The sequence below is a fragment of the Bufo gargarizans genome, chromosome 4 (genome assembly GCF_014858855.1).
Source record: "Bufo gargarizans isolate SCDJY-AF-19 chromosome 4, ASM1485885v1, whole genome shotgun sequence".
Lineage (NCBI taxonomy): Eukaryota > Metazoa > Chordata > Amphibia > Anura > Bufonidae > Bufo > Bufo gargarizans.
The window spans coordinates 430,262,610-430,288,764 of record NC_058083.1 but is presented as its reverse complement, the minus strand read 5'-3'; the positions used below and the strand labels follow the sequence as shown (position 1 = coordinate 430,288,764).

Sequence of the window (26,155 nt, the reverse complement as noted above, 5' to 3'; positions counted from 1 at the left end):
TCTGGTCATCTGTGGCAGGCAGTGGGAAGGATCCTGGAAGGTAATTCAAGGGTGAAAATGGTGCACTGCATGTGAAAATGTGCAACTCATGTGTTTTGAAGCTGTACGCTGGCTGTCCCTGTTTGGGAAACTGGGCCTACAGGGTTATTTACTGGAACTAAGAAATATTGGTGCCCTTGGGTCGGTGAGCGCGGCCCGGGGTAAGGTGGCGATACAAGTGAAAATGACGAGTAAGAGTACAGCTTGATTGGTTGCCTTCCGGGGTCATTCTACAATGCAAGGGGTTGCAGTGTCGGGTTGGTTGGCCGTGGTCATGTTATGTTGGGTGTGTATGTATGTGTATGTGTGTGTATGTATATGTATATATATATATATATATATATATATATATATATATATATATATATATATATATATATATAATTATGGAAATGCATAAATGTTTGATTAAAAGAAACATGTGAACATGTTGGGTTAATAAAGTTATGCCACGGCCCGTTTTACCACAGAAGGTCTCCGTGTCATTTGTGGGTATTGGGATTAGGGACAGGTTTTAGTGACGGTTAGCCCGTAATAGTTCTTCCATCCCTTTAAGTCAGCGTCATCACGCTGGTGCACGGGTCCTGTCCTGAGTTTTCAGTCAACAGCGAGTGTTCACAGCGGCACGATCAAATGGGGGGCGCTAATGGGGGCATTATTAATTCTGGGGGGCTCTGACTCACCTGCAGATACCTGAAGTCCTGAAACATACTCAGGCTACATTAGGAGGAGGTGACGTGGTCTTGTTTCAGCCGTAAGTAAGGTTTTCAATTTAAGTAAATAAAACCGTAACTGTGGTATTTTGTTTCTTAGGCCCATACTACTGCGATATTAGAAGTGGTAGCTATCATAATGATACAGCATGCAGACGTGTGATTAATTGTTCCTCCCTACAGGCTAAGGCTACTGTCACACTAGCGTTTTTGTTTACCGGTATTGAGATCCGTCACAGGGGCTCAATACCAGAAAAAAACGCTACAGTTTTGTCCCCGTTCATTGTCAATGGGGACAAAACTGAACTGAACAGAATGCTCCATAATGCATTCCGTTCCGCTTAATTTTGTTCCCAGACCGGAGTGAAAAACCGCAACATGTTGTATTTTGCTTTCCGTCCTGTGATGCGGAGCGAGACGGATCCGTCATGACCCCCCAATGCAAGTTTTGTTTCTCTGACACAATAGAAAACGGATCCGTCCTCCACTGACTTTCAATAGAGTTCATGACGGATCCGTCTTGGCAATGTTAAAGATAATACAAACGGATCCGTTCATAATCAGTAACGGAAGCGTTTTTGCTGAACCCTGCTGGATCCAGTAAAAACGCTAATGTGAAAGCAGCCTAAGGCTACATTCACACAAACGTATTTTGTTTGTGTCCATTCCATATTTTTTTGCGGATAGGATGCGGACCCATTAATTTCAATAGGTCTCTAAAAAGTGCTGTCTGCATCTGTATGTCCGTTCCGTAGCCTCTACTATGTCCTATTCTCGTCCGTTTTGCAGACAAGGATAGGCATTGTTACAATGGATCCGCAAAAAAAAGGATGCCATATGGAACGTCAACCGAAGGGCTCATGCACATGACTGTATGTATTTTGCAGCCCACAATAGATCTGCAAAAAAATACGGATGATGTCCGTGTGCATTCCGTATTTTGCGGAACAGAACAGCTGGCACCTAATAGAACAGAACTTTTCTTTTCTGTAATGTGGACAATAATAGGACATACGGAATTCACACAGAGTAAGGGCTCGTTCACAAGACCGTTGGTGTCCCGTTCCCGTATTGACCGCATTTGCAGATCCACAATACAGGGGCACCGCTCCGTTGTCATTCCGCATCACGGCTTAGGCCTCATGCACACGACCGTTGTTCTGGTCCGCATCCGAGCCACAGTTTTTGCGGCTCACAGTTTTTGTCCTATCCTTGTCTGTTTCACGGACAAGAATAGGCATTTCTACAATGGGCCGTCTGTTCCGTTCCGAAAATTGTGGAAGGCACATGGGTGGCTTCCGTGTTTTGCGGATCCGCAATTTGCAGACCGCAAAAAACGGAACAGTTGTGTGCATGAGGCCTAATGGGACGCTTTTAACAACATGGTGAAGAAAAAACGAATTCCTCTGGTTTCACAAAGCAGTTTTTGCCCATGCAGCTGTGTAGGTGAAGCTCATGATCTGAATGTGCTTCACACAGTGTGGGACTGAGGTTCCTTGGGCCCACCAGTGGGATTTCTTCTTGAGGCCCAAACCCTATATATCATTAATAATGTCTAATAGGTTTTCAGTCAAAAACATACGGGCAGATTTATGAAACTGCCTAAAAGAAAAACTGTCTTTATTGCCCATAGCAACCAATCATAGCACAGCTTTCATTTCCAATTCTGCTCTTGAAAACTGTAAGCTGTGCTGTGATTGGTTGCTATGGGAAGCAAAGCAACAAAGACAGTATTTCTTTTATGCCTCATTCACACGTCAGTGTTTTGGTCAGTGATTTCCATCAGGTGCGGCTCTAAACACAGAACAGGTGCGGGAGCTTTCCATTATACCTCATGTCTGTGGAGGCTCCACTCCTGGTTTTTGGCTCACAATCACTGACGTGTGAATGAGGCATTGAGCAGTTTCATAACTCTGCTCCATAGACCCTAGAGCAGACCTCCCAAGTGTCCCTCTTTTGGAGGGACAAGTCCCTATGTTTGACCCAAGTCCCTCTGTCCCCCTTTGCTCCTTAAATGTCCCTCTTTTTGATCTGAGATATAGATGTGTATTATTACATTAAGGCTACATGCACACCACCGTATGTGTTTTGCGGTACGCAAATTGCGGATCTGCAAAAAAAAAAGGATGACGTCCGTATGTCATCAGTTTTTTTTTCTTTTTGCAGATCCATTGTAACAAAGCCTAACCTTGTCCGCAAAACGGACAATAATTGGACATGTTCTATTTTTATTGCGGGGCTACGGAACGGACATACTGATGCAGACAGCACACGGTGTGCTGTCAGCATATTTTGCGGACCCGTTGAAATGAATGGGTCCGCATCCTATCGGCAAAAAAAACGGAACAGACACGGAAACAAAATACGTTTGTCTGAATGTAGCCTTACAATATTGACCCAGAAAGTGTTTGCCTGGTTCCCCTCTGTATGTTAGAGCCCGTCTTGTATATTATTTCATTATTTGATGCAATTGGGATTTTAGACATTTCTAAATTCAGATTATGTTTACAATGTTTCATAAGAGAAAACTATGGAACTGTGTAGATATGCAGCAAAATCTTGATCTTTCGCTCAATGAACTACAAGTGTCCCTCTTTGACCGTCCAAAAGATTGGGAGGTATGCCCTAGAGACAAAGGAATGGCTTCAATAGCAGCTCAAAAAGTTTTTTTTAATGGAACTTTAGGGGGTATTGCACATAAGCCTGGGCCCACCGCTTCCTCTGGTGGGCCAGTCTAACCCTGGCTTTACACGTACTAGCCATGTGTAGTAATGTGCGAACTTGTGTTTTCAAGTCTGGCGTACAGGTTCGGAATTCTATGACTGCATGCACCACGGAAGCCTATAAGAGGCATTCTGTATTGCATTCCGTCATAATAGAAGTCTATGCTGGCCAGACAGAAGGCAATACAGGTGCCCGGGAGCTGGGCAAGTATAAACTAAACTGGCAGGGGCAGTGAGATTTGTTTCAGAAATTGAGAAAATAAACTGTGCCATTAATCGGAATGGGACTTGCAGAAAATCCATGCACATGCTGCATAAACAAGCCCAATAACGTGAGGGCTTAGTCAGTGCAAATATTAACATAGTACATAAGGCCGAAAAAAGACATTTGTCCATCCAGTTCGGCCTGTCATCCTGCAAGTTGATCCAGCTGGAACGGAACAGCTGGCACCTAATAGAACAGTACTGTTCTTTTCTGTAATGTGGACAATAATAGGACATTGTTGTCATTAGCTGTTCTAAAGGTGCAGGACATTGTGTGGTTCACTGCCCCAGCAACGGGCGGTCACGCCCCAGGGCTCTCTGTCGCGTCCCAGGTGTAGGAAATGCTGAGTAGTATACAGGGAGTGCAGAATTATTAGGCAAGTTGTATTTTTGAGGATTAATTTTATTATTGAACAACAACCATGTTCTCAATGAACCCAAAAAACTCATTAATATCAAAGCTGAATATTTTTGGAAGTAGTTTTTAGTTTGTTTTTAGTTTTAGCTATTTTAGGGGGGAAATCTGTGTGTGCAGGTGACTATTACTGTGCATAATTATTAGGCAACTTAACAAAAAACAAATATATACCCATTTCGATTATTTATTTTTACCAGTGAAACCAATATAACATCTCAACATTCACAAATATACATTTCTGACATTCAAAAACAAAACAAAAACAAATCAGTGACCAATATAGCCACCTTTCTTTGCAAGGACACTCAAAAGCCTGCCATCCATGGATTCTGTCAGTGTTTTGATCTGTTCACCATCAACATTGCGTGCAGCAGCAACCACAGCCTCCCAGACACTGTTCAGAGAGGTGTACTGTTTTCCCTCCTTGTAAATCTCACATTTGATGATGGACCACAGGTTCTCAATGGGGATCAGATCAGGTGAACAAGGAGGACATGTCATTAGATTTTCTTCTTTTATACCCTTTCTTGCCAGCCACGCTGTGGAGTACTTGGACGCGTGTGATGGAGCATTGTCCTGCATGAAAATCATATTTTTCTTGAAGGATGCAGACTTCTTCCTGTACCACTGCTTGAAGAAGGTGTCTTCCAGAAACTGGCAGTAGGACTGGGAGTTGAGCTTGACTCCATCCTTAACCCGAAAAGGCCCCACAAGCTCATCTTTGATGATACCAGCCCAAACCAGTACTCCACTTCCACCTTGCTGGCGTCTGAGACGGACTGGAGCTCTCTGCCCTTTACCAATCCAGCCACGGGCCCATCCATCTGGCCCATCAAGACTCACTCTCATTTCATCAGTCCATAAAACCTTAGAAAAATCAGTCTTGAGATATTCCTTGGCCCAGTCTTGACGTTTCAGCTTGTGTGTCTTGTTCAGTGGTGGTCGTCTTTCAGCCTTTCTTACCTTGGCCATGTCTCTGAGTATTGCACACCTTGTGCTTTCGGGCACTCCAGTGATGTTGCAGCTCTGAAATATGGCCAAACTGGTGGCAAGTGGCATCTTGGCAGCTGCACGCTTGACTTTTCTCAGTTCATGGGCAGTTATTTTGCGCCTTGGTTTTTCCACACGCTTCTTGCGACCCTGTTGACTATTTTGAATGAAACGCTTGATTGTTCGATGATCACGCTTCAGAAGCTTTGCAATTTTAAGAGTGCTGCATCTCTCTGCAAGATATCTCACTATTTTTGACTTTTCTGAGCCTGTCAAGTCCTTCTTTTGACCCATTTTGCCAAAGGAAAGGAAGTTGCCTAATAATTATGCACACCTGATATAGGGTGTTGATGTCATTAGACCACACCCCTTCTCATTACAGAGATGCACATCACCTAATATGCTTAATTGGTAGTAGGCTTTCGAGCCTATACAGCTTGGAGTAAGACAACATGCATAAAGAGGATGATGTGGTCAAAATACTCATTTGCCTAATAATTCTGCACTCCCTGTAGTGCTGCCTATCTGTTTCTTTATGTGTCACGGTGCTCCTACGGCTGGACCCCAGGCTTTGGCTCCGAAGCAGGGGCATAACTACCATAGTGGCAGACCACGCGACTGCTATGGGGCCCAGGGCAAGAGGGAGCCCAGTCTTAGTTGGGATTATCTCTGCTTCCACTGGAGGTAAAAACTTGGTCAGGACTCTACCCTCCAAAGGAACAACTTTTAGTAAATGAGGCAGTGGAAAAATGGGCCAAGCGTCATTGAAAATGGTTTGGGCTGAAACCCTTTTGTCCTGTTTGGGGGACCTGGTTTGATCCTTGCTATGAGGCCTTTGCTTCTCTATGTACACCACTGCTCCAAAGCAATAAATAGGGGGAATAATTGAGGGATTGGAAAGAACATCTCAAGGTCTTGACTCAAGTTAAAGTTCAATGGCAGCTTCACTTTGAATAAACGTTTCTTCAAACCATTTACAGCAGGCATGCTCAACCTGCGGCCCTCCAGCTGTTGCAAAACTACAACTCCCAGCATGCTCGAGCAGCCTACAGCAGGCCTACATCAACATAATTTCCAAAATAACTAACAGGCAAACATGAAGAGTACACAAAGCAATTGCCACAAGATAATCTAAAACCCAGGTTAAGGGCTTGTTCACACGACCGTAAGGCCTTTTTAGTGTTTTGCGGGCTGTTTGTAACGGGTCAGTTTTTATGTTTTTTGTTTCAGTAGTGTTTCCGGTTCCGTTCCCTTTTTTCGTATGACATATACAGTAATTTCATAGAAAAAATTGATCTGGGCATAAAATTTTCAATAGATGGTTCCGCAAGAACGGATACGGAAAACACACGGAGTACATTCCGTATGTGTGGTTTGTTTTGTTTTGTTTTCTTGTTTTGTTTTTTTCTGACCCATTTACTTGAATAGAGCCACAGAATTTGATTTGCGGGCAATAATAGGACATGTTATATCTTGGAACGGAATACATACGGAGTACATTCAGTTTTTGTTTTTTTGTGGAACCATTGAAATGAATGGTTCTGTATACAGACTGTAATGCGGAACTGAAAACAACAGCCCATATATGGAACGCAAAAAAAACGTTCGTGTGAACGAGTGTGTGCGGACTAGGTCCTGATGCGTTACAAATGCGTTCAGTGAAAAATGCGCGATTTCGCAAACAAAGTCATTCGCGTTTAGTAGTTCAGTTTTTATCGCGTGGGTGCAATGTGATTTAATGCATTTTGCACGCGCGTGATAAAAAAACTGAAGGTTAACAAACAACATCTCTTAGCAACCATCAGTGAAAAAATGCATCACATCCGCACTTGCTTGCGGATGCGATGCGATTTTCACGCAGCTCCATTCACTTCTATGGGGCCAGTGTTGCATGAAAAACATATAGAACATGCTGCGATTTTCACGCAACGCACAAGTACACAGCCCCATTGAAATGAATGGGTCCAGATTCCGTGCGGGCACAATGCGTTCGCATCACGCATTGCACCTGCGCGGAATACTCGCCCATCTGCAAGGGTCCTTAAGGTGAAAACAACTTGGGAAAATATTCTATTCCCACCCCTATTTTGTATTTATGATCAACTCCATTTTGTCTCTGATAGAACTTAAAGGGGTTTAGCCATCACATACAATCGGACATATCGCTAGGATGTGCCCCCATTGTGTGATAGGTGCAGGTCTCACCTCTGGGACCTGCACCTACAACGAGAGCGGAGCACCAATATTAACGGAGGCTGTACTGCGCATGTGCAGCCGCCCTCCATTTCAATGGGGCCGCCGAAAATAGCCGAGCGCTGACTCTGCTATTTCTGTCTACCCCATAGAGATGAATAGGAGCACAGGCCGCGCGTGTGCGGTGTGCTCCCATACACTTGTATGGGAGGAGCGCTTGGTGGTGGACGGACCCCCGGAAACCCAGGGTCCTCCGGCCACAGCTCTCCCAGCTCAATTCTCCTTGTAGCGATATGCTCCCATTGTATGTGATGGGAATACCCCTTTAAGTTACTTTTACATCAGCGTTATTTTTATGCAGGTTTTGAGATACGGCACAGGATCTAAAAACCTGAATAAGACGCTTCCGTTTCATTTAATACATCTGGATCCGGTTGTATTAAATCGAAGTTCAGCAAACCAGATCCAACATTAAAATCATTGTAAGGCCTCTTTCACACTTGCGTTGTCTGGATCCGGCGTGTACTCCACAACGCAAGTGTGCTGAAAGCATTTGAAGACGGATCCGTCTTCAAAATGCTTATAGTGTTACTATGGCAGCCAGGACGCTATTAAAGTCCTGGTTGCCATAGTAGTAGTGGGGAGCGGGGGAGCGGTATACTTACAGTCCGCGCGGCTCCCGGGGCGCTCCAGAGTGACGTCAGATCGCCCCATGCGCATGGATGACGTGCCATGTGATCACGTCATCCATGCACGTGGGGCGCCCTGACGTCACTCTGGAGCGCCCCGGGAGCCGCACAGGCGGTAAGTATGCTGCTCCCCCGCTCCCCGCTACACTTTACTATGGCTGCCAGGACTTTAGCGTCCCGGCAGCCATGGTAACCACTCTAAAAAAGCCAAACGTCGGATCCGGCAATGCGCCGAAACGACGTTTAGCTTAAGGCCGGATCCGGATCAATGCCTTTCAATGGGCATTAATTCTGGATCCGGCCTTGCGGCAAGTGCTCAGGATTTTTGGCCGGAGCAAAAAGCGCAGCATGCTGCAGTATTTTCTCCGGCCAAAAAACGTTCCGTTCCGGAACTGAAGACATCCTGATGCATCCTGAATGGATTTCACTGTATTCAGAATGCATGGGGATAATCCTGATCAGGATTCTTCCGGCATGGAGCCCCGACGACGGAACTCTATGCCGGAAGAAAAGAACGCAAGTGTGAAAGAGCCCTAAGTCAGTGGGAGTGTTGTGCCTTTTCATAGGTAAATGCATTGATATCCAATTCATTCTAGTCAAGATGAATGTTCATTCCCTTTAAGAGCCATGCTCGACTATAGTTACAATTTTGTATGTCTTGAGAAGGCCAAATTAAGGTCGTACAAAGGTTTCTGCTTTTTAGTGTTATTCTTCTCATGAAAGTACCAGTCTGAGAAGAGGCCTCCTTGTCTACTTATAAATTTATGACAAGAGATAAAGATAAGCTCTATGCAGCTGGTGATAATTACCTATACAATTAGGCATTTATTAATGAAGCAAAATATATAATATGTATGTATTCATTTAATGAGCCTTAGTCCTTAGCATAAGACAATCAGTAGAACATATGATATATATTATATTATACTGGTATATGTTATGAAGACAACATGTATCCAGTATATTATATATATATTTCTCATTAGGAGAATCTTTGTCTCTAAAAGAGTGTCTGTGAAGATGTGTGTTTTGTAACCATGAATCACGTCTTTTGGTGTGTCAAGAGGAGGTACTGATATCTCTGTGAGAAAACAAGGAGATTCAAGTTATTTATGATGCACAAATAAACAGTGTGAGAAACATTCAGAGAGACGCCTAGAGGTCTGTCTCTAATTGCTACAAGTGTTAGAATTAATCCCTATAGCTTTGAATTAGAGCTTTTAAGGTCAAAATGTATAGAATACGTTTTATTCAGAATTACATAAGTTAACCCTTTATACTATGATGCAAATAGCTTACACAGCAGTGCCACCTAGGTATGAGTAGGTGACATTACAACAGTAGCAAAAGTGCATTCTGGGTAAGGTTATGATGTCATTTCTTATCAATAGTCACACCCATCCGACAATGATTGGAAAGCTCCAAACTAGGAAGGTGTGTCTAACTAAGTTTGTGATCATAAACCATACACAGGAGGGAAACAGACACACACAAGAAAGAGAGGAAATAGAAGTTAAGCTCTTTAGAGGGGTCTATCAAGATGAAAGCCATAGTGAGTTGCGCTATGATGGACCACCCAGCTTTCCTAGGAGCAGAAGTGAGATTTCTACTAGGACTTGGTAAGAGACACAGAAAATGATATTTCATTTTATTAAGACTAATTTGATAGTGTGGGTGAAATTATACCATCTAGATTGGCAAATAAATAAATTAATTGATCATCTCCATATTGAGATGTAGTCTTAGGCTATTGTGAGACTTCATTCTACCTGCAGAAGAATCAAGACTCATAATCGAGCAAAGCATTAAATAATTGCTTAGATATATATATATAGATAGATAGAACATTCTTCGCCAAGCTAAGTGATGGATTCCCACAGGAAAGAATTGTTTCAAGTCCTTCCCATTTAAGATATGATCTAGCAATGATCCTAGATCCCTGTTATTTGTCTTAATAGTCTTACCAAAGTCATATGTGTGAAAATAGTCCAGGATGGGGCGGAAGGATACAGTTATCTCTTCTAAGTTATATCCTTGAATGGATTTGCCCGTGCCTGAAGTCATGTGACGTGTAGTTGGTTAGAGGGGGGTGGAATGTATTTAGCATTCCATATTGATGTCTAGGATTAGACATGTCCATCCTGATATCATGAGATTTTCTCTGAACAGCGGTAATATATATAACTTATGTTCCTACTTTGATATCCTAACCTAATAATAGCTTGGTTATAATGTGACACGTTATTTCCACTCACATGTATTGTTAAGCTTGTAATCCTTTATATTAACGCTATATATATTCATTTGCATGTATCATTGTGTTTATTTACTTATATATGTTTATAATCTTGTAACCAATAAATCTGCATATTTTTATAAACCTGTGTATTATTGTATAATGCAGAACTACATGTTTTATCATTAACGTCATCTCACGTCAAAAAGAACTTATTTATCTGAGGAAATAGTCGGACTCAGATGTGAATTGTATCAATTAGGTTGTCTACAATTCACCAGGTCATGATTTTAAGAATTTATGACAAATTTTATACATTACATTTTTTATGATTAATTATTTTTATGACCATAATTAATAATTCTTAATTGAATTATTACAACCCGACAGGAGCTGGATTCGTTTATTTTGGTACATAAGTAGATAAGGCCGAAAAAAGACATTTGTCCTTCCAGTTCGGCCTGTCATCCTGCAAGTTGATCCAGCTGGAACGGAACAGCTGGCACCTAATAGAACAATACTGTTCTTTTCTGTAATGTGGACAATAATAGGACATTGTTGTCATTAGCTGTTCTAAAGGTGCAGGACATTGTGTGGTTCACTGCCCCAGCAACAGGCGGTCATGCCCCAGGGCTCTCTGTCGCGTCCCAGGTGTAGGAAATGCTGAGTAGTATAGTGCTGCCTATCTGTTTCTTTATGTGTCACGGTGCTCCTACGGCTGGACCCCAGGCTTTGGCTCCGAAGCAGGGGCGTAACTACCATAGTGGCAGACCACGCGACTGCTATGGGGCCCAGGGAAAGAAGGAGCCCAGTCTTAGTTAGGATTATCTCTGCTTCCACTGGAGGTAAAAACTTGGTCAGGACTCTACCCTCCAAAGGAACAACTTTTAGTAAATGAGGCAGTGGAAAAATGGGCCAAGGGTCATTGAAAATGGTTTGGGCTGAAACCCTTTTGTCCTGTTTGGGGGACCGGGTTTGATCCTTGCTATGAGGCCCTTGCTTCTCTATGTACGCCAATGCTCTGAAGCAATAAATAGGGGGAATAATTGAGGGATTGGAAAGAATAACTTGAGTCAAGACCTTGAGATGAAGTTCAATGGCAGCTTCACTTTGAATAAACGTTTCTTCAAACCATTTACAGCAGGCATGCTCAACCTGCGGCCCTCCAGCTGTTGCAAAACTACAACTCCCAGCATGCCCGAACAGCCTACAGCAGGCCTACATCAACATAATTTCCAAAATAACTAACAGGCAAACATGAAGAGTACACAAAGCAATTGCCACAAGCTAATCTAAAACCCAGGTTAAGGGCTTGTTCACACGACCGTAAGGCCTTTTTAGTGTTTTGCGGGCCATTGTTTCAGTAGTGTTTCCGGTTCCATTCCCTTTTTTCGTATGACCTATACAGTAATTTCATAGAAAAAATTGATCTGGGCATAACATTTTTTTTGTTTGTTTAGTTTTTTGCTGACCCATTGACTTGAATAGAGCCACAGAATTTGATTTGCGGGCAATAATAGGACATGTTATATCTTGGAACGGAATACATACGGAGTACATTCAGTTTTTTTTGTGGAACCATTGAAATGAATGGTTCTGTATACAGACTGTAATGCGGAACTCAAAACAACAGCCCATATATGGAACGCAAAAAAAACGTTCGCGTGAACGAGTGTGTGCGGACTAGGTCCTGATGCGTTACAAATGCGTTCAGTGAAAAATTTCGCAAACAAAGTCATTCAGTTTTGTCTGCGATCGCGTTTAGCAGTTCAGTTTTTATCGCGTGGGGGCAATGTGATTTAATGCATTTTGCACGCGCGTGATAAAAAAACTGAAGGTTAACAAACAACATCTCTTAGCAACCATCAGTGAAAAATGCATCACATCCGCACTTGCTTGCGGATATGATGCGATTTTCACGCAGCTCCATTCACTACTATGGGGCCAGTGTTGCATGAAAAACATATAGAACATGCTGCGATTTTCACGCAACGCACAAGTACACAGCCCCATTGAAATGAATGGGTCCAGATTCCGTGCGGGCACAATGCGTTCGCATCACGCATTGCACCTTTGTGGAATACTCACCTGCAAGGGTCCTTAAGGTGAAAACAACTTGGGAAAATATTCTATTCCCACCCCTATTTTGTATATATGATAAACTCCATTTTGTATCTCTCTGATAGAACTTAAAGGGGTTTAGCCATCACATACAATCGGACATATCGCTAGGATGTGCCCCCATTGTGTGATAGGTGCAGGTCTCACCTCTGGGACCTGCACCTACAACGAGAGCGGAGCACCGATATTAACGGAGGGTGTACTGCGCATGTGCAGCTGCCCTCCATTTCAATGGGGCCGCCGAAAATAGCCGAGCGCTGACTCGGCTATTTCTGTCTACCCCATAGAGATGAATGGGAGCACAGGCCGCGCGTGTGCGGTGTTCTCCCATACACTTGTATGGGAGGAGCGCTTGGTGGTGGACGGACCCCTGGAAACCCAGGGTCCTCCGGCCACAGCTCTCCCAGCTCAGTTCTCAGTGTAGCGATATGCTCCCATTGTATGTGATGGGAATACCCCTTTAAGCTACTTTTACATCAGCGTTTTTTAAATGCAGGTTTTGAGATACGGCACAGGATCTAAAAACCTGAATAAGACGCTTCCGTTTCATTTAATACATCTGGATCCGGTTGTATTAAATTGAAGTTCAGCAAACCAGATCCAACATTAAAATCATTGTAAGTCAGTGGGAGCTGGATCCGTTTATTTTGGTACAAAACAAAACTGATCCGGCACCATTGACTTATTTTCATGCCAGATCCGGTTTGTTCCGTTTTGCAGAGCGGACAGAAAACCACAGCTAATGAAAGTAGCCTTAAAGTGTTGGCTGGGGTCACCAGTTCTGATGGATGAGTATTATCACAAGAAGTAGAAGCTCGCACATTCCAAGAAGCTGAAGTTATAGGGGGTCATTTATTATCCAGAATTATGCCTATATTACATGTATTTCTGGTGCAAAGGTCCTTTGCGCCGCAATCTGCAACTTTTCCCTGCTCATGCCATGTCTAGAAAAGTGGGTGTGGGGTGGAAGGCGACGGGTCGGAAGGCCCCTCATTCATCATTTTCTACGCCTGGTTTAGGTATAGAAAATGGTCTAAATGTAAGACATCTAGGAAGCTTTCTTACATTTAGAAGCGAATGTGGATGCGCCAAAGTTATGTAGAGGCCGGTTCCTTTACATAACTTTGGTGGATCCACTGCCAGCGCAAGGGGTTATTAAGACCGGAGTCTAAACTGCTGGTCTTAATAAATGACCCCCATAATGTATTATGTGCCATGTGTTTCTATAAGTCCTTTTGGTACAACTGATTGGCTTAATAAGGGCTCATGCACAAGAACGTATATTCTTTCCGTGTCCGTTCCGGTTTTTATTTTTTTTGGTCCGTATGCGGAACCGTTCATTTCAATGGATCCGCAAAAAAAACAGAAGTTACTCCGTGTGCATTCTGTCTCCGCATGTTTGTATTTCTGTTCCGCCAAAAAATAGAACATGTCCTAATATTCGCCGCATTACGGACAAGGATAGTACAGTTCTATTAGGGGCCAGCTGTTCCGTTCCGCAAAATACGGAATGTATACGGACGTCATTCGTATTTTTTGCGGACCCCTTTTTTTGTGGACCGCAAAATACATACGGTTGTGTGCATGAGCCCTAACTCAGTATTCAGATTCTTTTCTATGAGATTTTATTGGCCACTACATTATAAGTGTCTTCAATAAATAAGAGTAAGTTTGAATCGCACCGTCTTGGTCTCCAGCGCGCTGTATCTAATTGGGAACAGTCTGGCAGACCGGGAGGCCTGAGCCTCAGCCTAAAGGATTTTCTAAGGGCTCATGCACAGGGCCGTTGTTCGGCTGTTCCGTGCATTGGGGGACGCAATTTGCGGTCTCCAATGCACGGGCACCATCTGTGTGGCTGCTGCAACGGATCCAGACCCATTCGACTTGAATGGGTCCGTGGGCCGTCGACACAGCAAAAAAATAGAACATGTTCTACGTGCATCGGAGGCACAGAGAGAATGAAGTGGTTCCGTGCCTCCGTTCCGCACCGACCTTCTGGATTGCGGTCCCATTCAAGTGAATGTGTACATGGCCGGCACCCGCATATTGCGGACCCGCTGTTTGCAGGTCATAATACGGGCACGGGGTGATGTTCCTGACATGACAAAAAACATAAAGTTCCCTTGAATGACTGGAGTGGCAGTCCGCACATGACTGCTACCACCCTATTTATCATATTCCGGATAAAAACATCTACAATCCGAATATAAAAAAGGGGGTAGATTAGAAAATAAGAAGATGGCTGAGCGCTGTACTTGGCTGTCTCCGGCAGTCACATACAGAATGAACAGAGGCGCAGCGGTCACGAGGCCTATAGGGCATTCCGTCATAATAGAAGTCTATGGCCCGTGGTAACAGAATCCATTACGGAATTCTTAGATAACGCGAACACAAACGCCTATTCGCTCAACACTACTCAATCTACTTGCTATATCACGGATTGGCTTGTTGTATAGTGGTAGTGCTTGGTATTTCAGCTTAGTCCCGTTGACTTGAATGGTGCTGAGCTGCAACTAGGTCATGTGACTGATGTACAGTAATGTCACTGGCCTAGGAAGAGGCTGCGGCGCTCAAGGCCTATTCTAACAGGTGATCCACAAAGGTCCCGGGTGCCATTGCCACCATCATCATGTCCCACAGCCAGCACCATCAGCCCCATGCTGCCATTAGCCATCCACTGCAACCCCCCCCCCCGGTAGATTCGGGCCCCTGCTAATATACTTACCTTTCCTGCAGTGTGTGCACATCTTCTTCCCAGCATGCACTGGGAGGGACCTGACATCACACACAGCGTCAGCCAGCACGCTGACTATGTGTCCACGCAAGGCCCTGGCCAGTGCAGCGCAGTGGGGAGGCCACGGAGCGGTGAGTGAGAAGCTTCTTCAATACACTACCGCTCCGTGGTCATCTATTGCGATATAGACAAAATCTATATCATTGCCCGAATTTATATCATATATCGTTTATATCGCCCACCCCTAATTGATGGCAGAACTGGTTTTGTAATATATAATAAATGGTTATGCCTATAGAAAAATACACCTATTACCTGAAGGAGGAGCCGAGAAAACCAGAGAACTTATACCTACAGAAATTATTTCCAAGCGTCCTTTGGTGAGTGTAGACGGGAAGATTGGAGTAAGTAGAGTCTTATTATGTGATGCAATTTAGGTTGTTTTTTTAGTTTATAAGAGTCCATGTGTGTGATCTATTCTATCCCAGCAATCTTTTGCTAATAGACTTTTACTTAGTAGTTATTTTTATTAATATGTACTTTTTCTTTCAGGTAAAACCATGGCTGTGATTTTGTACGTGTGTCTTTTTGTCGCCTCGTGTCTTACCCCTGCTATTATTGGTTTCGGACCTATAATCGGTGGTTATTCCAAAGCTGATCCCAATAGACCGGATGTTCAAGAAGCCTCTCGCTTTGCTGTTAAGGAGTACAATAAAGTATCAAATCATGCACATATCTACAGAGCCCTTAGCATTGTGTCGGCCCAAACTCAGGTAATTGTAAAGAGAACAATGGTGCAATTAATGTAAATTTGCCAATAGCACCACGGTTGAGACAATGAGATCTATGTATTCATTCTTAATTTAGTAGATTTTGCAGCTTGGTAGTCTTCATTTTACATTCCTCATGATATTCAGAATCCAATTTCCTTTTCTCAAGTATATTCAAATGAAAAAGTTAAGATGGCAATAGCTACAAGACCTGAGTAACACCCTGGCAGTCAGACCCTGATGACCATAGAGCCCTTGCTATATTCAGTCCAATATAACTAAAAGGGGAAGAACTCCTGATAGTCCCTACGCAAAATCTAGACCAGGACCACATAACCCTCTTGCACCATTATAGAACTGGTGTCATCCTATGTCTGGCATCAAGGCCTGGATGTGACTACAACTTTGGCACCCACCATAATTATTTCCCTGGGGCGACTGGTTGTTGTGGCAGCAATTCAACTGTATTTTGATTAGAGATGAGCACATTTCTTAAAATTCCTTCTGTGTTCGATTCGCCAAATTTTCTCTCTTATTTGCCAAAATTAAATCTCAAGAAATTTGGGTTCATCAGAGTCTGATTTTTATTTTATTTATTTTTTCAAAATTCAGGAAGAATACCAAATCAATAGAACCTATGCACTCGTCTCTAATTTCCATCAATTTCATAGCTGTCATTTTTTAAAGAGTAGGAAGAAACTGTAGGGCCTTGAGGAAAACACAAGCATCTCTTGAAGGCAACCTGTCACCGTGTACATGCAGTCCAATCTGTGGACACCGTGGGCCAGATTTATCATTACACTTACATCTTACTCCACTTTCACATATGGCTAAAGTCAGTTTTAGCCAAGTCAGATTTATGATCGGCCCTTTAAGACTGTGATAAATGTTGTTTGACGGTAGCAGTTTATCCGTCAGTAAGCGGCTTTACAAAAGTTGCACGTCTTTACGAAAAAGTTGCATGTTCTTTTAAAAAGTCGCATAAGATAAGCATTGTCCGCACTGGAGTGTTTTTTTTTGCGACTTTTTAAATTGCCGCAATAGTAAATCTGTCTAGAGATTCATTTACATAAGAAAACACGCCCATTTTCAGAAAACTGGCGAGCATAGCGCAGAGCCAATAAAAGTAGCAATTTTTTGCGCGGTTTAAGCGATTGCGCAAAAATGTGCGACTTTCTCACTCCATTATTCTGACTTGAGCTAATGATGAATCTGGCCCCATGGTACAGAGCAGGAGGAGCGGGACAGATTGATATGTACAGTAGTTTTACTGAAAGATTCACTTAAATTCCTTCTCTTTCCATGATTAGGAGTCCGGTTGGCGGTATTACTTTCTGATTAAAACAATACGCACTCGTATAGCAAAGCCTATCAATTACTGGATACTATTGATTGGAAGAGCAGGAATTTAGAAGGACCGGGTCACCTTTATTTTTTAACAATTAAAAGCAGATAGTGAAACACATTCTCTAATTCCTAATCTGTTTTCATTTTCTGATTGTAGATTTTTTTTATTGTTTTTATTTTTTATTGTCTGTATGATTACAACCATTTTGCCTTACCTGCCCTTAAAGGGTTATCCCCGACTCCTGATATTGAAGACCTATCCTCATGTTATGAGAAACAAATGTGCAGGAGCAGCACTTAACGGTCTGTCCTTATTGTAGGGAGTTGCAACAGCCCCGCACCAGCCGCGGATCCAATCAGACAGAGAATACGTGAAAATCAAACAGCGGTGGCAGCATCTCCCATCATTCCATCTTTATTAGGACTTCACAGCAAAAAAAAATCTGCAAAATCAGCAACATTTCGTGATTTTTATTTTTTTGCTGTGAAGTCCTAATAAAGATGGAATGATGGGAGATGCTGCCACCGCTGTTTGATTTTCACCTATCCTCATGTTATGTCATTAATGTCTGATCAATGAGGGTCTGACGGCCTGCTCCCCCCCCCCCCCCCCCCCCCCCCCCTCACACTCCAGTGCTGGAAGTAGAGCTATGAATAGAGCCAGGTTCAGTTGCTGTTTGCATACTTTCTTCCCAGAAGAGCATTACCTGGCCAATTAGACTCCTCACGCCATTAAGGCGCTCTCCATGAGGAGATATTCTACTCTCCTGGTCCATTCACAGCGCTATTTCAAACGGAATAGCTGATCAGTCAGGGTGCAGGTATTGGACTCTTGCCAATCGGATGTTAATGACCTATCCTGAGGATGAGCCATCAATATCAGGAGCCTGGAAAACCAATTTATCAGCATTTAGAAACATACTTTGAAGTAACTACAAAGACTATATGGACACAATGAACTGTAGATGACACACTGGCCCATATGATGGTGTTTTCTAAACGTAATCTGTGACCTATGCAGAGGTCATAATGTAGTGAGGGGGACTAGATAAGCTGTGTGTATGGCCTACTGTGAATGGTGGATCTTGTGTTATCTGTCATTGTAATCCTGCCTATAATGATATGAGATGAATGCTGAAAAGTGATCTCTACAGAACAGTTACTGACATGGAAAACTAAAAATACCATCACAAAAAAATCTTAAAAATGGTTAACCTAAAAACGTGATTTAAACAGATTAATTTCCAATAAATTTCAATTTTTTTTATGACTGCTTCCCTTTTAGCTATTGTATATTCTGACTTTACTGTCATTGTCCAGTAAGTAAAATGTATTTACTACTACCACACAGGCTAGTGGATTTCGTAACATATGTATGATTAGTAAAATTACTTGTACAGTATTTTTTTTACTTGCTCAGTATTTTCTTATATGTTTATTATTCATTTTTATGTAGGTTGTTGCTGGAACGAATTACAAATTGACTATGGATATTGGGAGAACACGATGTCGAAAAAATAATGTTGGTGATGGTGGCAACGGCTGTGATGTTGCCAATTCAAAAGTGTCAAAGGTAAAGAATTTTTATCAAAACCAGGGTATTGTCATTACTATGATTCTGCTTATATTAATACATACTTGGATGTAGGTGCAATGTCTTCATAGTATAGTGTCATTAAAAGTGCAAGGTAACATACATAGTAACTTAGTTTATAAGGCTGAAATAAAGACATCTGTCTGTCCAGTTCGGCCTGTTATCCTGCAAGTTGATCCAGAGGAAGGCAAAAAAAAAAACTGTGAGGTAAAAGCCAATTTTCCTCACTTTAGGAGGAAAAGTTCCTTCCCGACTCCAATCGGGAATAATCAGAATAACTCCCTGGATCAACGACCCCTCTCTAGTAGCTATAGCCTGTAATATTATTAAGCTCCAGAAATACATCCAGGCCCCTCTTAAATTCCTTTATTGTACTCATCATCACCACCTCCTCAGGCAGAGAGCCCCATAGTCTCACTGCTCTTACCGTAAAGAATCCTCTTCTATGTTTGTGTACAAACCTTCTTTCCTCCAGATGCAGAGGATGTCCCCTAGTCACAGTTACAGCCCTAGGGATAAATAGATGATGGGATAGATCTCTGTACTGACCCCTGATATATTTATACGTAGTTATTAGATCTCCCCTCAGTCGTCTTTTTTTCTAAAGTGAATAACCCTAATTTTGATAATCTTTCAGAGTACTGTAGTCCACCCATTCCACTTATTACTTTTAGTTGCCCTCCTCTGAGCCCTCTCCAGCTCTGCTATGTCTGCCTTGTTCACAGGAGCCCAGAACTGTACACAGTACTCCATGTGTGGTCTGACTAATGATTTGTAATGTGGCAGGACTATGTTCTCATCACGGGCATCTATGCCCCTTTTGATGCAACCCATTATCTTATTGGCCTTGGCGGCAGCTGCCTGACACTGGTTTCTACAGATTAGGTTGCGGTTCACCAAAATTGCTAGGTCCTTTTCCATGTCAGTGTTACCCAGTGTTTTACCATTTAGTATGTACTGGTGACTTGCATTATTCCTACCCATGTGCATAACCTTACATTTGTCAGTGTTAAACCTCATCTGCCACTTATCTGCCCAAGCCTCCAGTCTGTCCAGATCCCTCTGTAGTAGTATACTGTCCTCTTCAGTGTTAATTACTTTACACAGTTTAGTGTCATCTGCAAAAATTTATATTTTACTGTGCAAGCCTTCTACAAGATCATTAATAAATATATTGAAGAGAATAGGGCCCAATACTGACCCCTGAGGTACTCCACTAGTGACAGTGACCCAATCTGAGTGTGTACCGTTAATAACCACCCTCTGTTTTCTATCATTGAGACAGTTACTTACCCACTTACAGATGTTTTCTCCCAGTCCGAGCATTCTCATTTTATATACTAACCTTTTATGTGGTACAGTGTCAAATGCTTTGGAGAAGTCCAGATATACGATATCCATTGAATCACCACGGTCAAGTCTAGAACTTACCTCCTCATAAAAACTTATTAAATTAGTTTGACATGACCGATCCCTCATGAAGCCATGCTGATATGGCGTTATTTGCTTATTTTTATTGAGGTACTCTAAGATAGCATCTCTCAGAAAACCTTCAAACAGTTTACCCACGACAGATGTTAAACTTACCGGCCTATAGTTTCCGGGCTCTGTTTTTTGGACCATTTTTGAATATTGGCACCACATTTGCATTGCGCCAATCGAGTGAGGCCGTACTGGACGCAGTTTGGGGAGGCCGACATGAGTGGTTTTGGTGGGAGGGGGCCGGTAGTGGTAGGGTTAAGTGGAGGTAGGAATTGCGGTGGGGTGGAGTTAGAGGGGGGTGGTCTAGGAAGGTTATATTAGGCTGAGTTCACACGGGCGAGATTTCCGGGCGCGGGTGCAATGCAGTTGGTGAACGCATTGCACCTGCACTGAATCCTGACCCATTCATTTCAATGGGGCTGTGCACATGAGCATTTTTTTTCATGCATCACTTCTGCAATGCTTTAAAATCGCAGCATGTTCTATATTCTGCGTTTTTAACGCAGCCCTGGCTCCATAGAAGTGAATGGGGCTGCGTTAATAACGCATTGCATCTGCAAGCAAGTGCGGATGCAATGCGTTTTTCACTGATGGTTGCTAGGAGATGTTGTTTGTAAACATTCAGTTTTTTATCACGCGCGTGAAAACCTGCATCAAAACGCATTGCATCCGCGCGGAAAAAACTGAACAACTAAACGCAATTGCAGCCAAAACTGACTGAACTTGCTTGCAAAATGGTGCGAGTTTAACTGAACGCACCCTGAACGCATCCGGACCAAATCTGTCACGCTCGTGTGAACTCAGCCTAAGGGGAGTGGGGACGGAGCCATTTTAGATTTGAAAACTGTGGAGACAGAGCGAACTCATAGCACTTACGTAATGGAGGTTGAGGCCTTGATCCAGCAGTTGCGGGCAGCAGCGGAGTCCCGGGGACCCGAACGGCTGCAGGATCAGGTGGCTGGTGTGTTACAGGGGGCGGCGGTGAGTAATGTCAGCTCACCGCCAACGTGCCTTAGTCCGGAGGTGACCCCCAGGGCTCAGCGCCGGGTGCGGAGCCCCTCCGGGGACCCCTCGCTTAGGGAGGGTGGCGGTGTGCCTGCTGCCAGCTCCTCTCGACGCGGGAGGAATCAATATGCACGGCAGAGCCCTAGAACGGGCGGGCGGATCCCTCCCCCGTCTTCTGCAGTGAGCTGCTTGGATGCGGGACCAGGTGCGGCGGGTGCCCCTAGTCCGGGGGAGGCCGCCCGGCGTGGGAGTGCTGAGGAGTCGGTCGTGGCTGTGTGCAGGGAGATGGCGGTGGCGCACAGGCCTCAGGAGACGGTTGGACAGCATGGCGGAGGCTCCGCCCATCGTGTGAGGGGAGAAGATCAAGGGCCTGTGCAGGGCACATCCAGCAGGCCAGGTGCTGGGATGTTGGTGGAGCATGGAGAAGAAGATCGTGCTGCGGCTGAGGATCATCAGGAAGCAGGACCTTCGGCTGCGGGGTTCACAGCCCCCCGGCAGCTTGGTGAGGCTAACTGGGGTACTATTAATGCGTGGACGGGTGGCCCAGGGGGGGTGGCGTGCCACAGGGGGACTTGGGTAGGGGATTGGGGCAGCTTTTTCAGAGTTTGGCGGGTTGGGTGTCTGGTTTTGGGACAGGGATTTCACCGGTGCCGGCATGGGGAATGGGGGCTGGGGTTAGTGGAGGAGCGGCCAGCGTGGTAAGCAAGGCAGGAGACTCGGTGTCCGTGCAGACGCAGGTCGGGGGGGAGGAGGATAGGTCAAAGGTGGACGACACAGCGCGGGGGGAAGTGTATGTCTGTTTTGAGGGTCCGTTGGGGGCGCACTTAAAAATCAGATCTCCGTACAGTATTATTCCGAAGTTTTGAACAAAGCTACTTCGGATAAAGCATCAACACTAGTCATAGGGAAGAGCTAATCGACTTTGGATGAAACATCTGAAGTCAATTCGCAAAAAACTTCGTTCCAATACTGTACGGAGCAGGATCTCCGTACAGTATTAGAATGTATTGGCTCTGATGAGCCGAAGTTATTGCTTTGCATAATAACAATTAATTTTGTATGGTAAAAAAACATTTACCGAACTCGGGTGGTACCTTGGAACTGAACCTGAGTTCGGTAAATGTTTTTTTACAGTACAAACTAATTTATGAAGTTATAACGCAAAGTCTCACGAGACTTCGCGAAGCAATAACTTCGGCTCATCGGAGCCAATACATTCTAATACTGTACGAAGTCGATTCGCTCATCCCTACTAGTCATATTACTAATTGCTGCTTCTACTTAAACCATTGGTGTTACTTAAATGATGCATGCTACAAAAATAATGCCCCATGTTCTATATGTACAGCCTGTTAATTATCTCTGGAGCTCCAAATGAAGAAAAAATTGCACTTAAAGGGGTATTACAGTAACAGCAAATAAAGGTTATTTAGATTAAATTCAGATGTCCACTATACTTTTTGTATCAATTCAATTTTCAAGATCTCCGCTTGCAGTCATTTTAATAAGAACCTGGACCATAATGAATCAAGCTGCTTATGAATATATTGTTGAGCTTAGTAAGGCAACTTTCACACTTGCGTTTTTTTTCCGGCATAGAGGGGCTCTATACCGGAAAATAACTGATCAGGTATATCCCCATGGATTCTGTTCAGGATGCATCAGGATGTCTTCAGTTCAGTCATTTTGACTGATCGGGCAAAAGCTAAAACCGTAGCATGCTACGGTTTTATCCCCGGCGAAAAAAACTGAAGACATGCCTGAATGCCGGATCTGGCATTTTTTTCCATAGAAATGCATTAGTGCCGGATCCGGCATTCAAAATACGGGAATGCCGGATCCGTCCTTCCGGTCTACGCATGCGCAGACCTTTAAAAATGAGAAAAAAAATAAATACCGGATCCGTTTTGCCTGATGACACTGGAAAAACGGATCTGGTATTCCAATGCATTTTTCTGACCAGGCATTTTTCAGACTGATAAGGATCCTGATCAGTCAGAAAAATGGCATGCGTTTGCATACAGTTTGCCTGATCAGGCAGGCAGTTCAGGCAACTGCAAGTGTGAAAGTACCCTAAGAGCTGCAAAATCTTTTTGCAGTGAGCTCCCCCTAGAGGCAGCTGCAGGAAGACATCATTGTAAGATGTTACACGCATGCATTACTGTTTCAAAATCCAAAGGTGAACTTGGCTTCGTTAATGAGGCACAAACCCAAGTTCGGCTTTGGACTCTGAAACAGTAATGTATGCTTAGAACCAAACTGTAACATCACAGGGACGAGACCAAGCATGTCTCGCGCTACTTGTGGCTAGACCAAGAAGGCCTCAGTGGAGCCCATACATTTTACTGCAGTACGGAGAGCATGTTATAAACCATTTTTGAAACTAATCGGTTTCAGATAGAGCAGTCTGAGCCCGATTCGCTTAACACTAGTTTTGGCAATATTACAGCGGACTTTGTTTTGTGTAAAATATACAAACGCACATACATTTGGTTTCTTTTTGCTTTGTTAAAAAAATATATCTATTCATATTTTTTTTGTATAACCGGGGGAGGGGGCCGGTTCTGTATAAAATATACACACCCATATTAAAAAAAAAAAAAAGCTTAATATGTCCAAACTTCCCCATGATCAATACCTAATAGGGGGTCAACATAAAAGACATTACCTTGAAGTGGCTTGTAATATTTTAGCAATTGGCAAATATTACAGGCAGTACGGTGCCATAGAGTCAGCAATAGAAAAACAGGCTGCCAAAATCCAAATGCGCTCTTTTGAAGACTTGCAATGTGCCCAGCCAGTAGAAAAATAGCATCTATTTTCATGGGACAAATATACGGTAATGGTTTTAGAAATGTTGAAAGCTTTTGTAACAGGAAACAAATTGATAAAAAATTAAAAAGATATATATATATTTTTTTTTAAATAATATATCTGTCATCTAATGGCACAAAAGATAGATCTGAGGTTTCCAGTGAAAAAATATATCAAATGCATGTAGATTCGCTCAGAAATTAGTTATTTGCAGTTAGAGCGGCCTATTGCTAAATTAGCTTGGTATGGAAGGGGAGTTAACACTCTGTTAATGAAGCAGGCAACCTAAAAATGTAATTTAAACAATGTCATTTTCTGATGGCGTATTCCTTTTAAGTGTTAACCACTAAAGCACCATAGACCTCCAGGGGTGTTATATTTTAACCCATAACACTCTTGTATGAAGTATATCCATATTATCCCCTTCACCTTAGACAGTAACTTACGTACAAAGTTGGCAAAGTCCATATAATCAGCAGCATTTTGTTGTCTTTCACTATAAACAAGCAAACATACTGTACATTAGGCTAGACCTGAGGGTGCAGTCCCTGGTTTTCACTATTTAACTCCTATAGAGGGATCTGCTCCTTGCTGCAGGTGCGCTACCAAGCTACTACCTCTTGGAATAGTCCCAGTGTAGTTGGCAGCTGACACAACAGGTCAAAATCGCCAGTGCAAAGCACCTAGAAGCGGAAGCAAGATCACAGAACCAAAAATCGGGACACAAGCGAGTCTAAGGCAAAGGGCAGAACAAGACTGAGGACAAACAGGAACAGAATATGCAGAATCCACAGAACAGACTTCAGGACACAGTTCAGACACAGAAGATAGATGAGCAGAAACTTAGCAAGACTCAAGAACTCTAGGGCGAAGTTCGGACATTCAGATCTAGATGCAGAGACTTGGTGATACTGTTCAGACAAGAAATGGAACTTGGAAATGTATTGGCAAAATTGAGGACATGGGCTGCTAGATGGCCACTAGCACATCCGCAATACCCAGTCCCCATAGCTCTGTGTGCTTTTATTGTGTAAAAAAAAACTATTTGATACATATGCAAATTGACATAAGAGTCATGTCTTGTGTGACCAGAGAAGAGTCATATTTTCAAGCTCTGACTCATCTCAGGTTAATTTGCATATGTATAAAATCGTTTTCTATACACAATAAAAGCACACAGAGCTATGGGGACTGGGTATTGTGGATGTGCTAGCGGCCATCTACCAACCCATGTCCTCAGCTCTATGCACAAAATCCTGGTGACAGGTTCCCTTTAAATATTTTAAAATGAAGAAATGAACTAAAAAAATGACTTTGTTTTGTAGTTTTCTGCATCTAATGTTGTGCTCTCACTTTCGCAGGTGTTGACTTGTAAGTTTGTAGTATTTCAATCTTTACCACTACCTACATCAAAGTTCAAACTTTCTAAACACGAGTGCAAGTCTGAATCTGAGGATTAACGAAGAATAACGAAATCTCGTGCTCTGCGTACATGCTACTGAGGTTATGCTGAGTGAACTAGAATTCTGTTCTATTCTCATTGGAAAATAAATGTGTGTAGTGTGACCTGTATACAAACATATGTAATAAAAAAATGGGAGGAATATTTCCCCAGTAGATGAATAGACCCACAAACATTTATCATCTATCCACGGTACAGGTCAAAAATGTATGACTGGGAGGGCTCCGACTGCTAGGACCCCCACAACCCAAGGGTCCCAAGACCTATGTCTGAATGGCAGAGTGCAAGTGTGAATGCCACTGCAATCTCCTCTGTGGGGCTGGCAGATATAGCTAAGCCCCGTACTCAACAGTCTCATAGACAGGGGTCACTCGTTCACATTATAGCTCCATTCAAATAGGGGTCTCGAGGACCTCCACTTGCATTACAGTTGGTGGTGTCCAAGCAATCCGACCCGAACAATCATACATCTATCAGTTATCCGGTGAATTACTCATAAATGGTAAAGGGGTAAAGATATATGAAGAGTCTGCTTGTGGCTTCAGCGCTGGCTATGGCTAT

General features: G+C 43.2%; 1 protein-coding gene across 1 annotated transcript; it reads left to right on the top strand.

Moving 5' to 3' along the window:
* Window positions 1-703: 703 nt before the first annotated feature.
* Window positions 704-26,155, top strand: LOC122936359 (cystatin-like). The gene is made up of 4 exons (XM_044292521.1): window positions 704-793; window positions 15,673-15,893; window positions 18,694-18,810; window positions 25,494-26,155. Exons 2-4 carry the CDS (start codon window positions 15,681-15,683, stop codon window positions 25,590-25,592), a joined length of 429 nt encoding a protein of 142 aa, XP_044148456.1. The 5' UTR covers window positions 704-793; window positions 15,673-15,680; the 3' UTR covers window positions 25,593-26,155.

Coding starts and splice junctions, on each gene's coding strand:
- LOC122936359 (XM_044292521.1), top strand. CDS start 15,681: ATGGCTGTGATTTTGTACGTGTGTCTTTTTGTCGCCTCGTGTCTTACC. Junction 15,894..18,693: donor TTGTGTCGGCCCAAACTCAG/GTAATTGTAAAG, acceptor ATTTTTATGTAG/GTTGTTGCTGGAACGAATTA. Junction 18,811..25,493: donor CCAATTCAAAAGTGTCAAAG/GTAAAGAATTTT, acceptor TCACTTTCGCAG/GTGTTGACTTGTAAGTTTGT.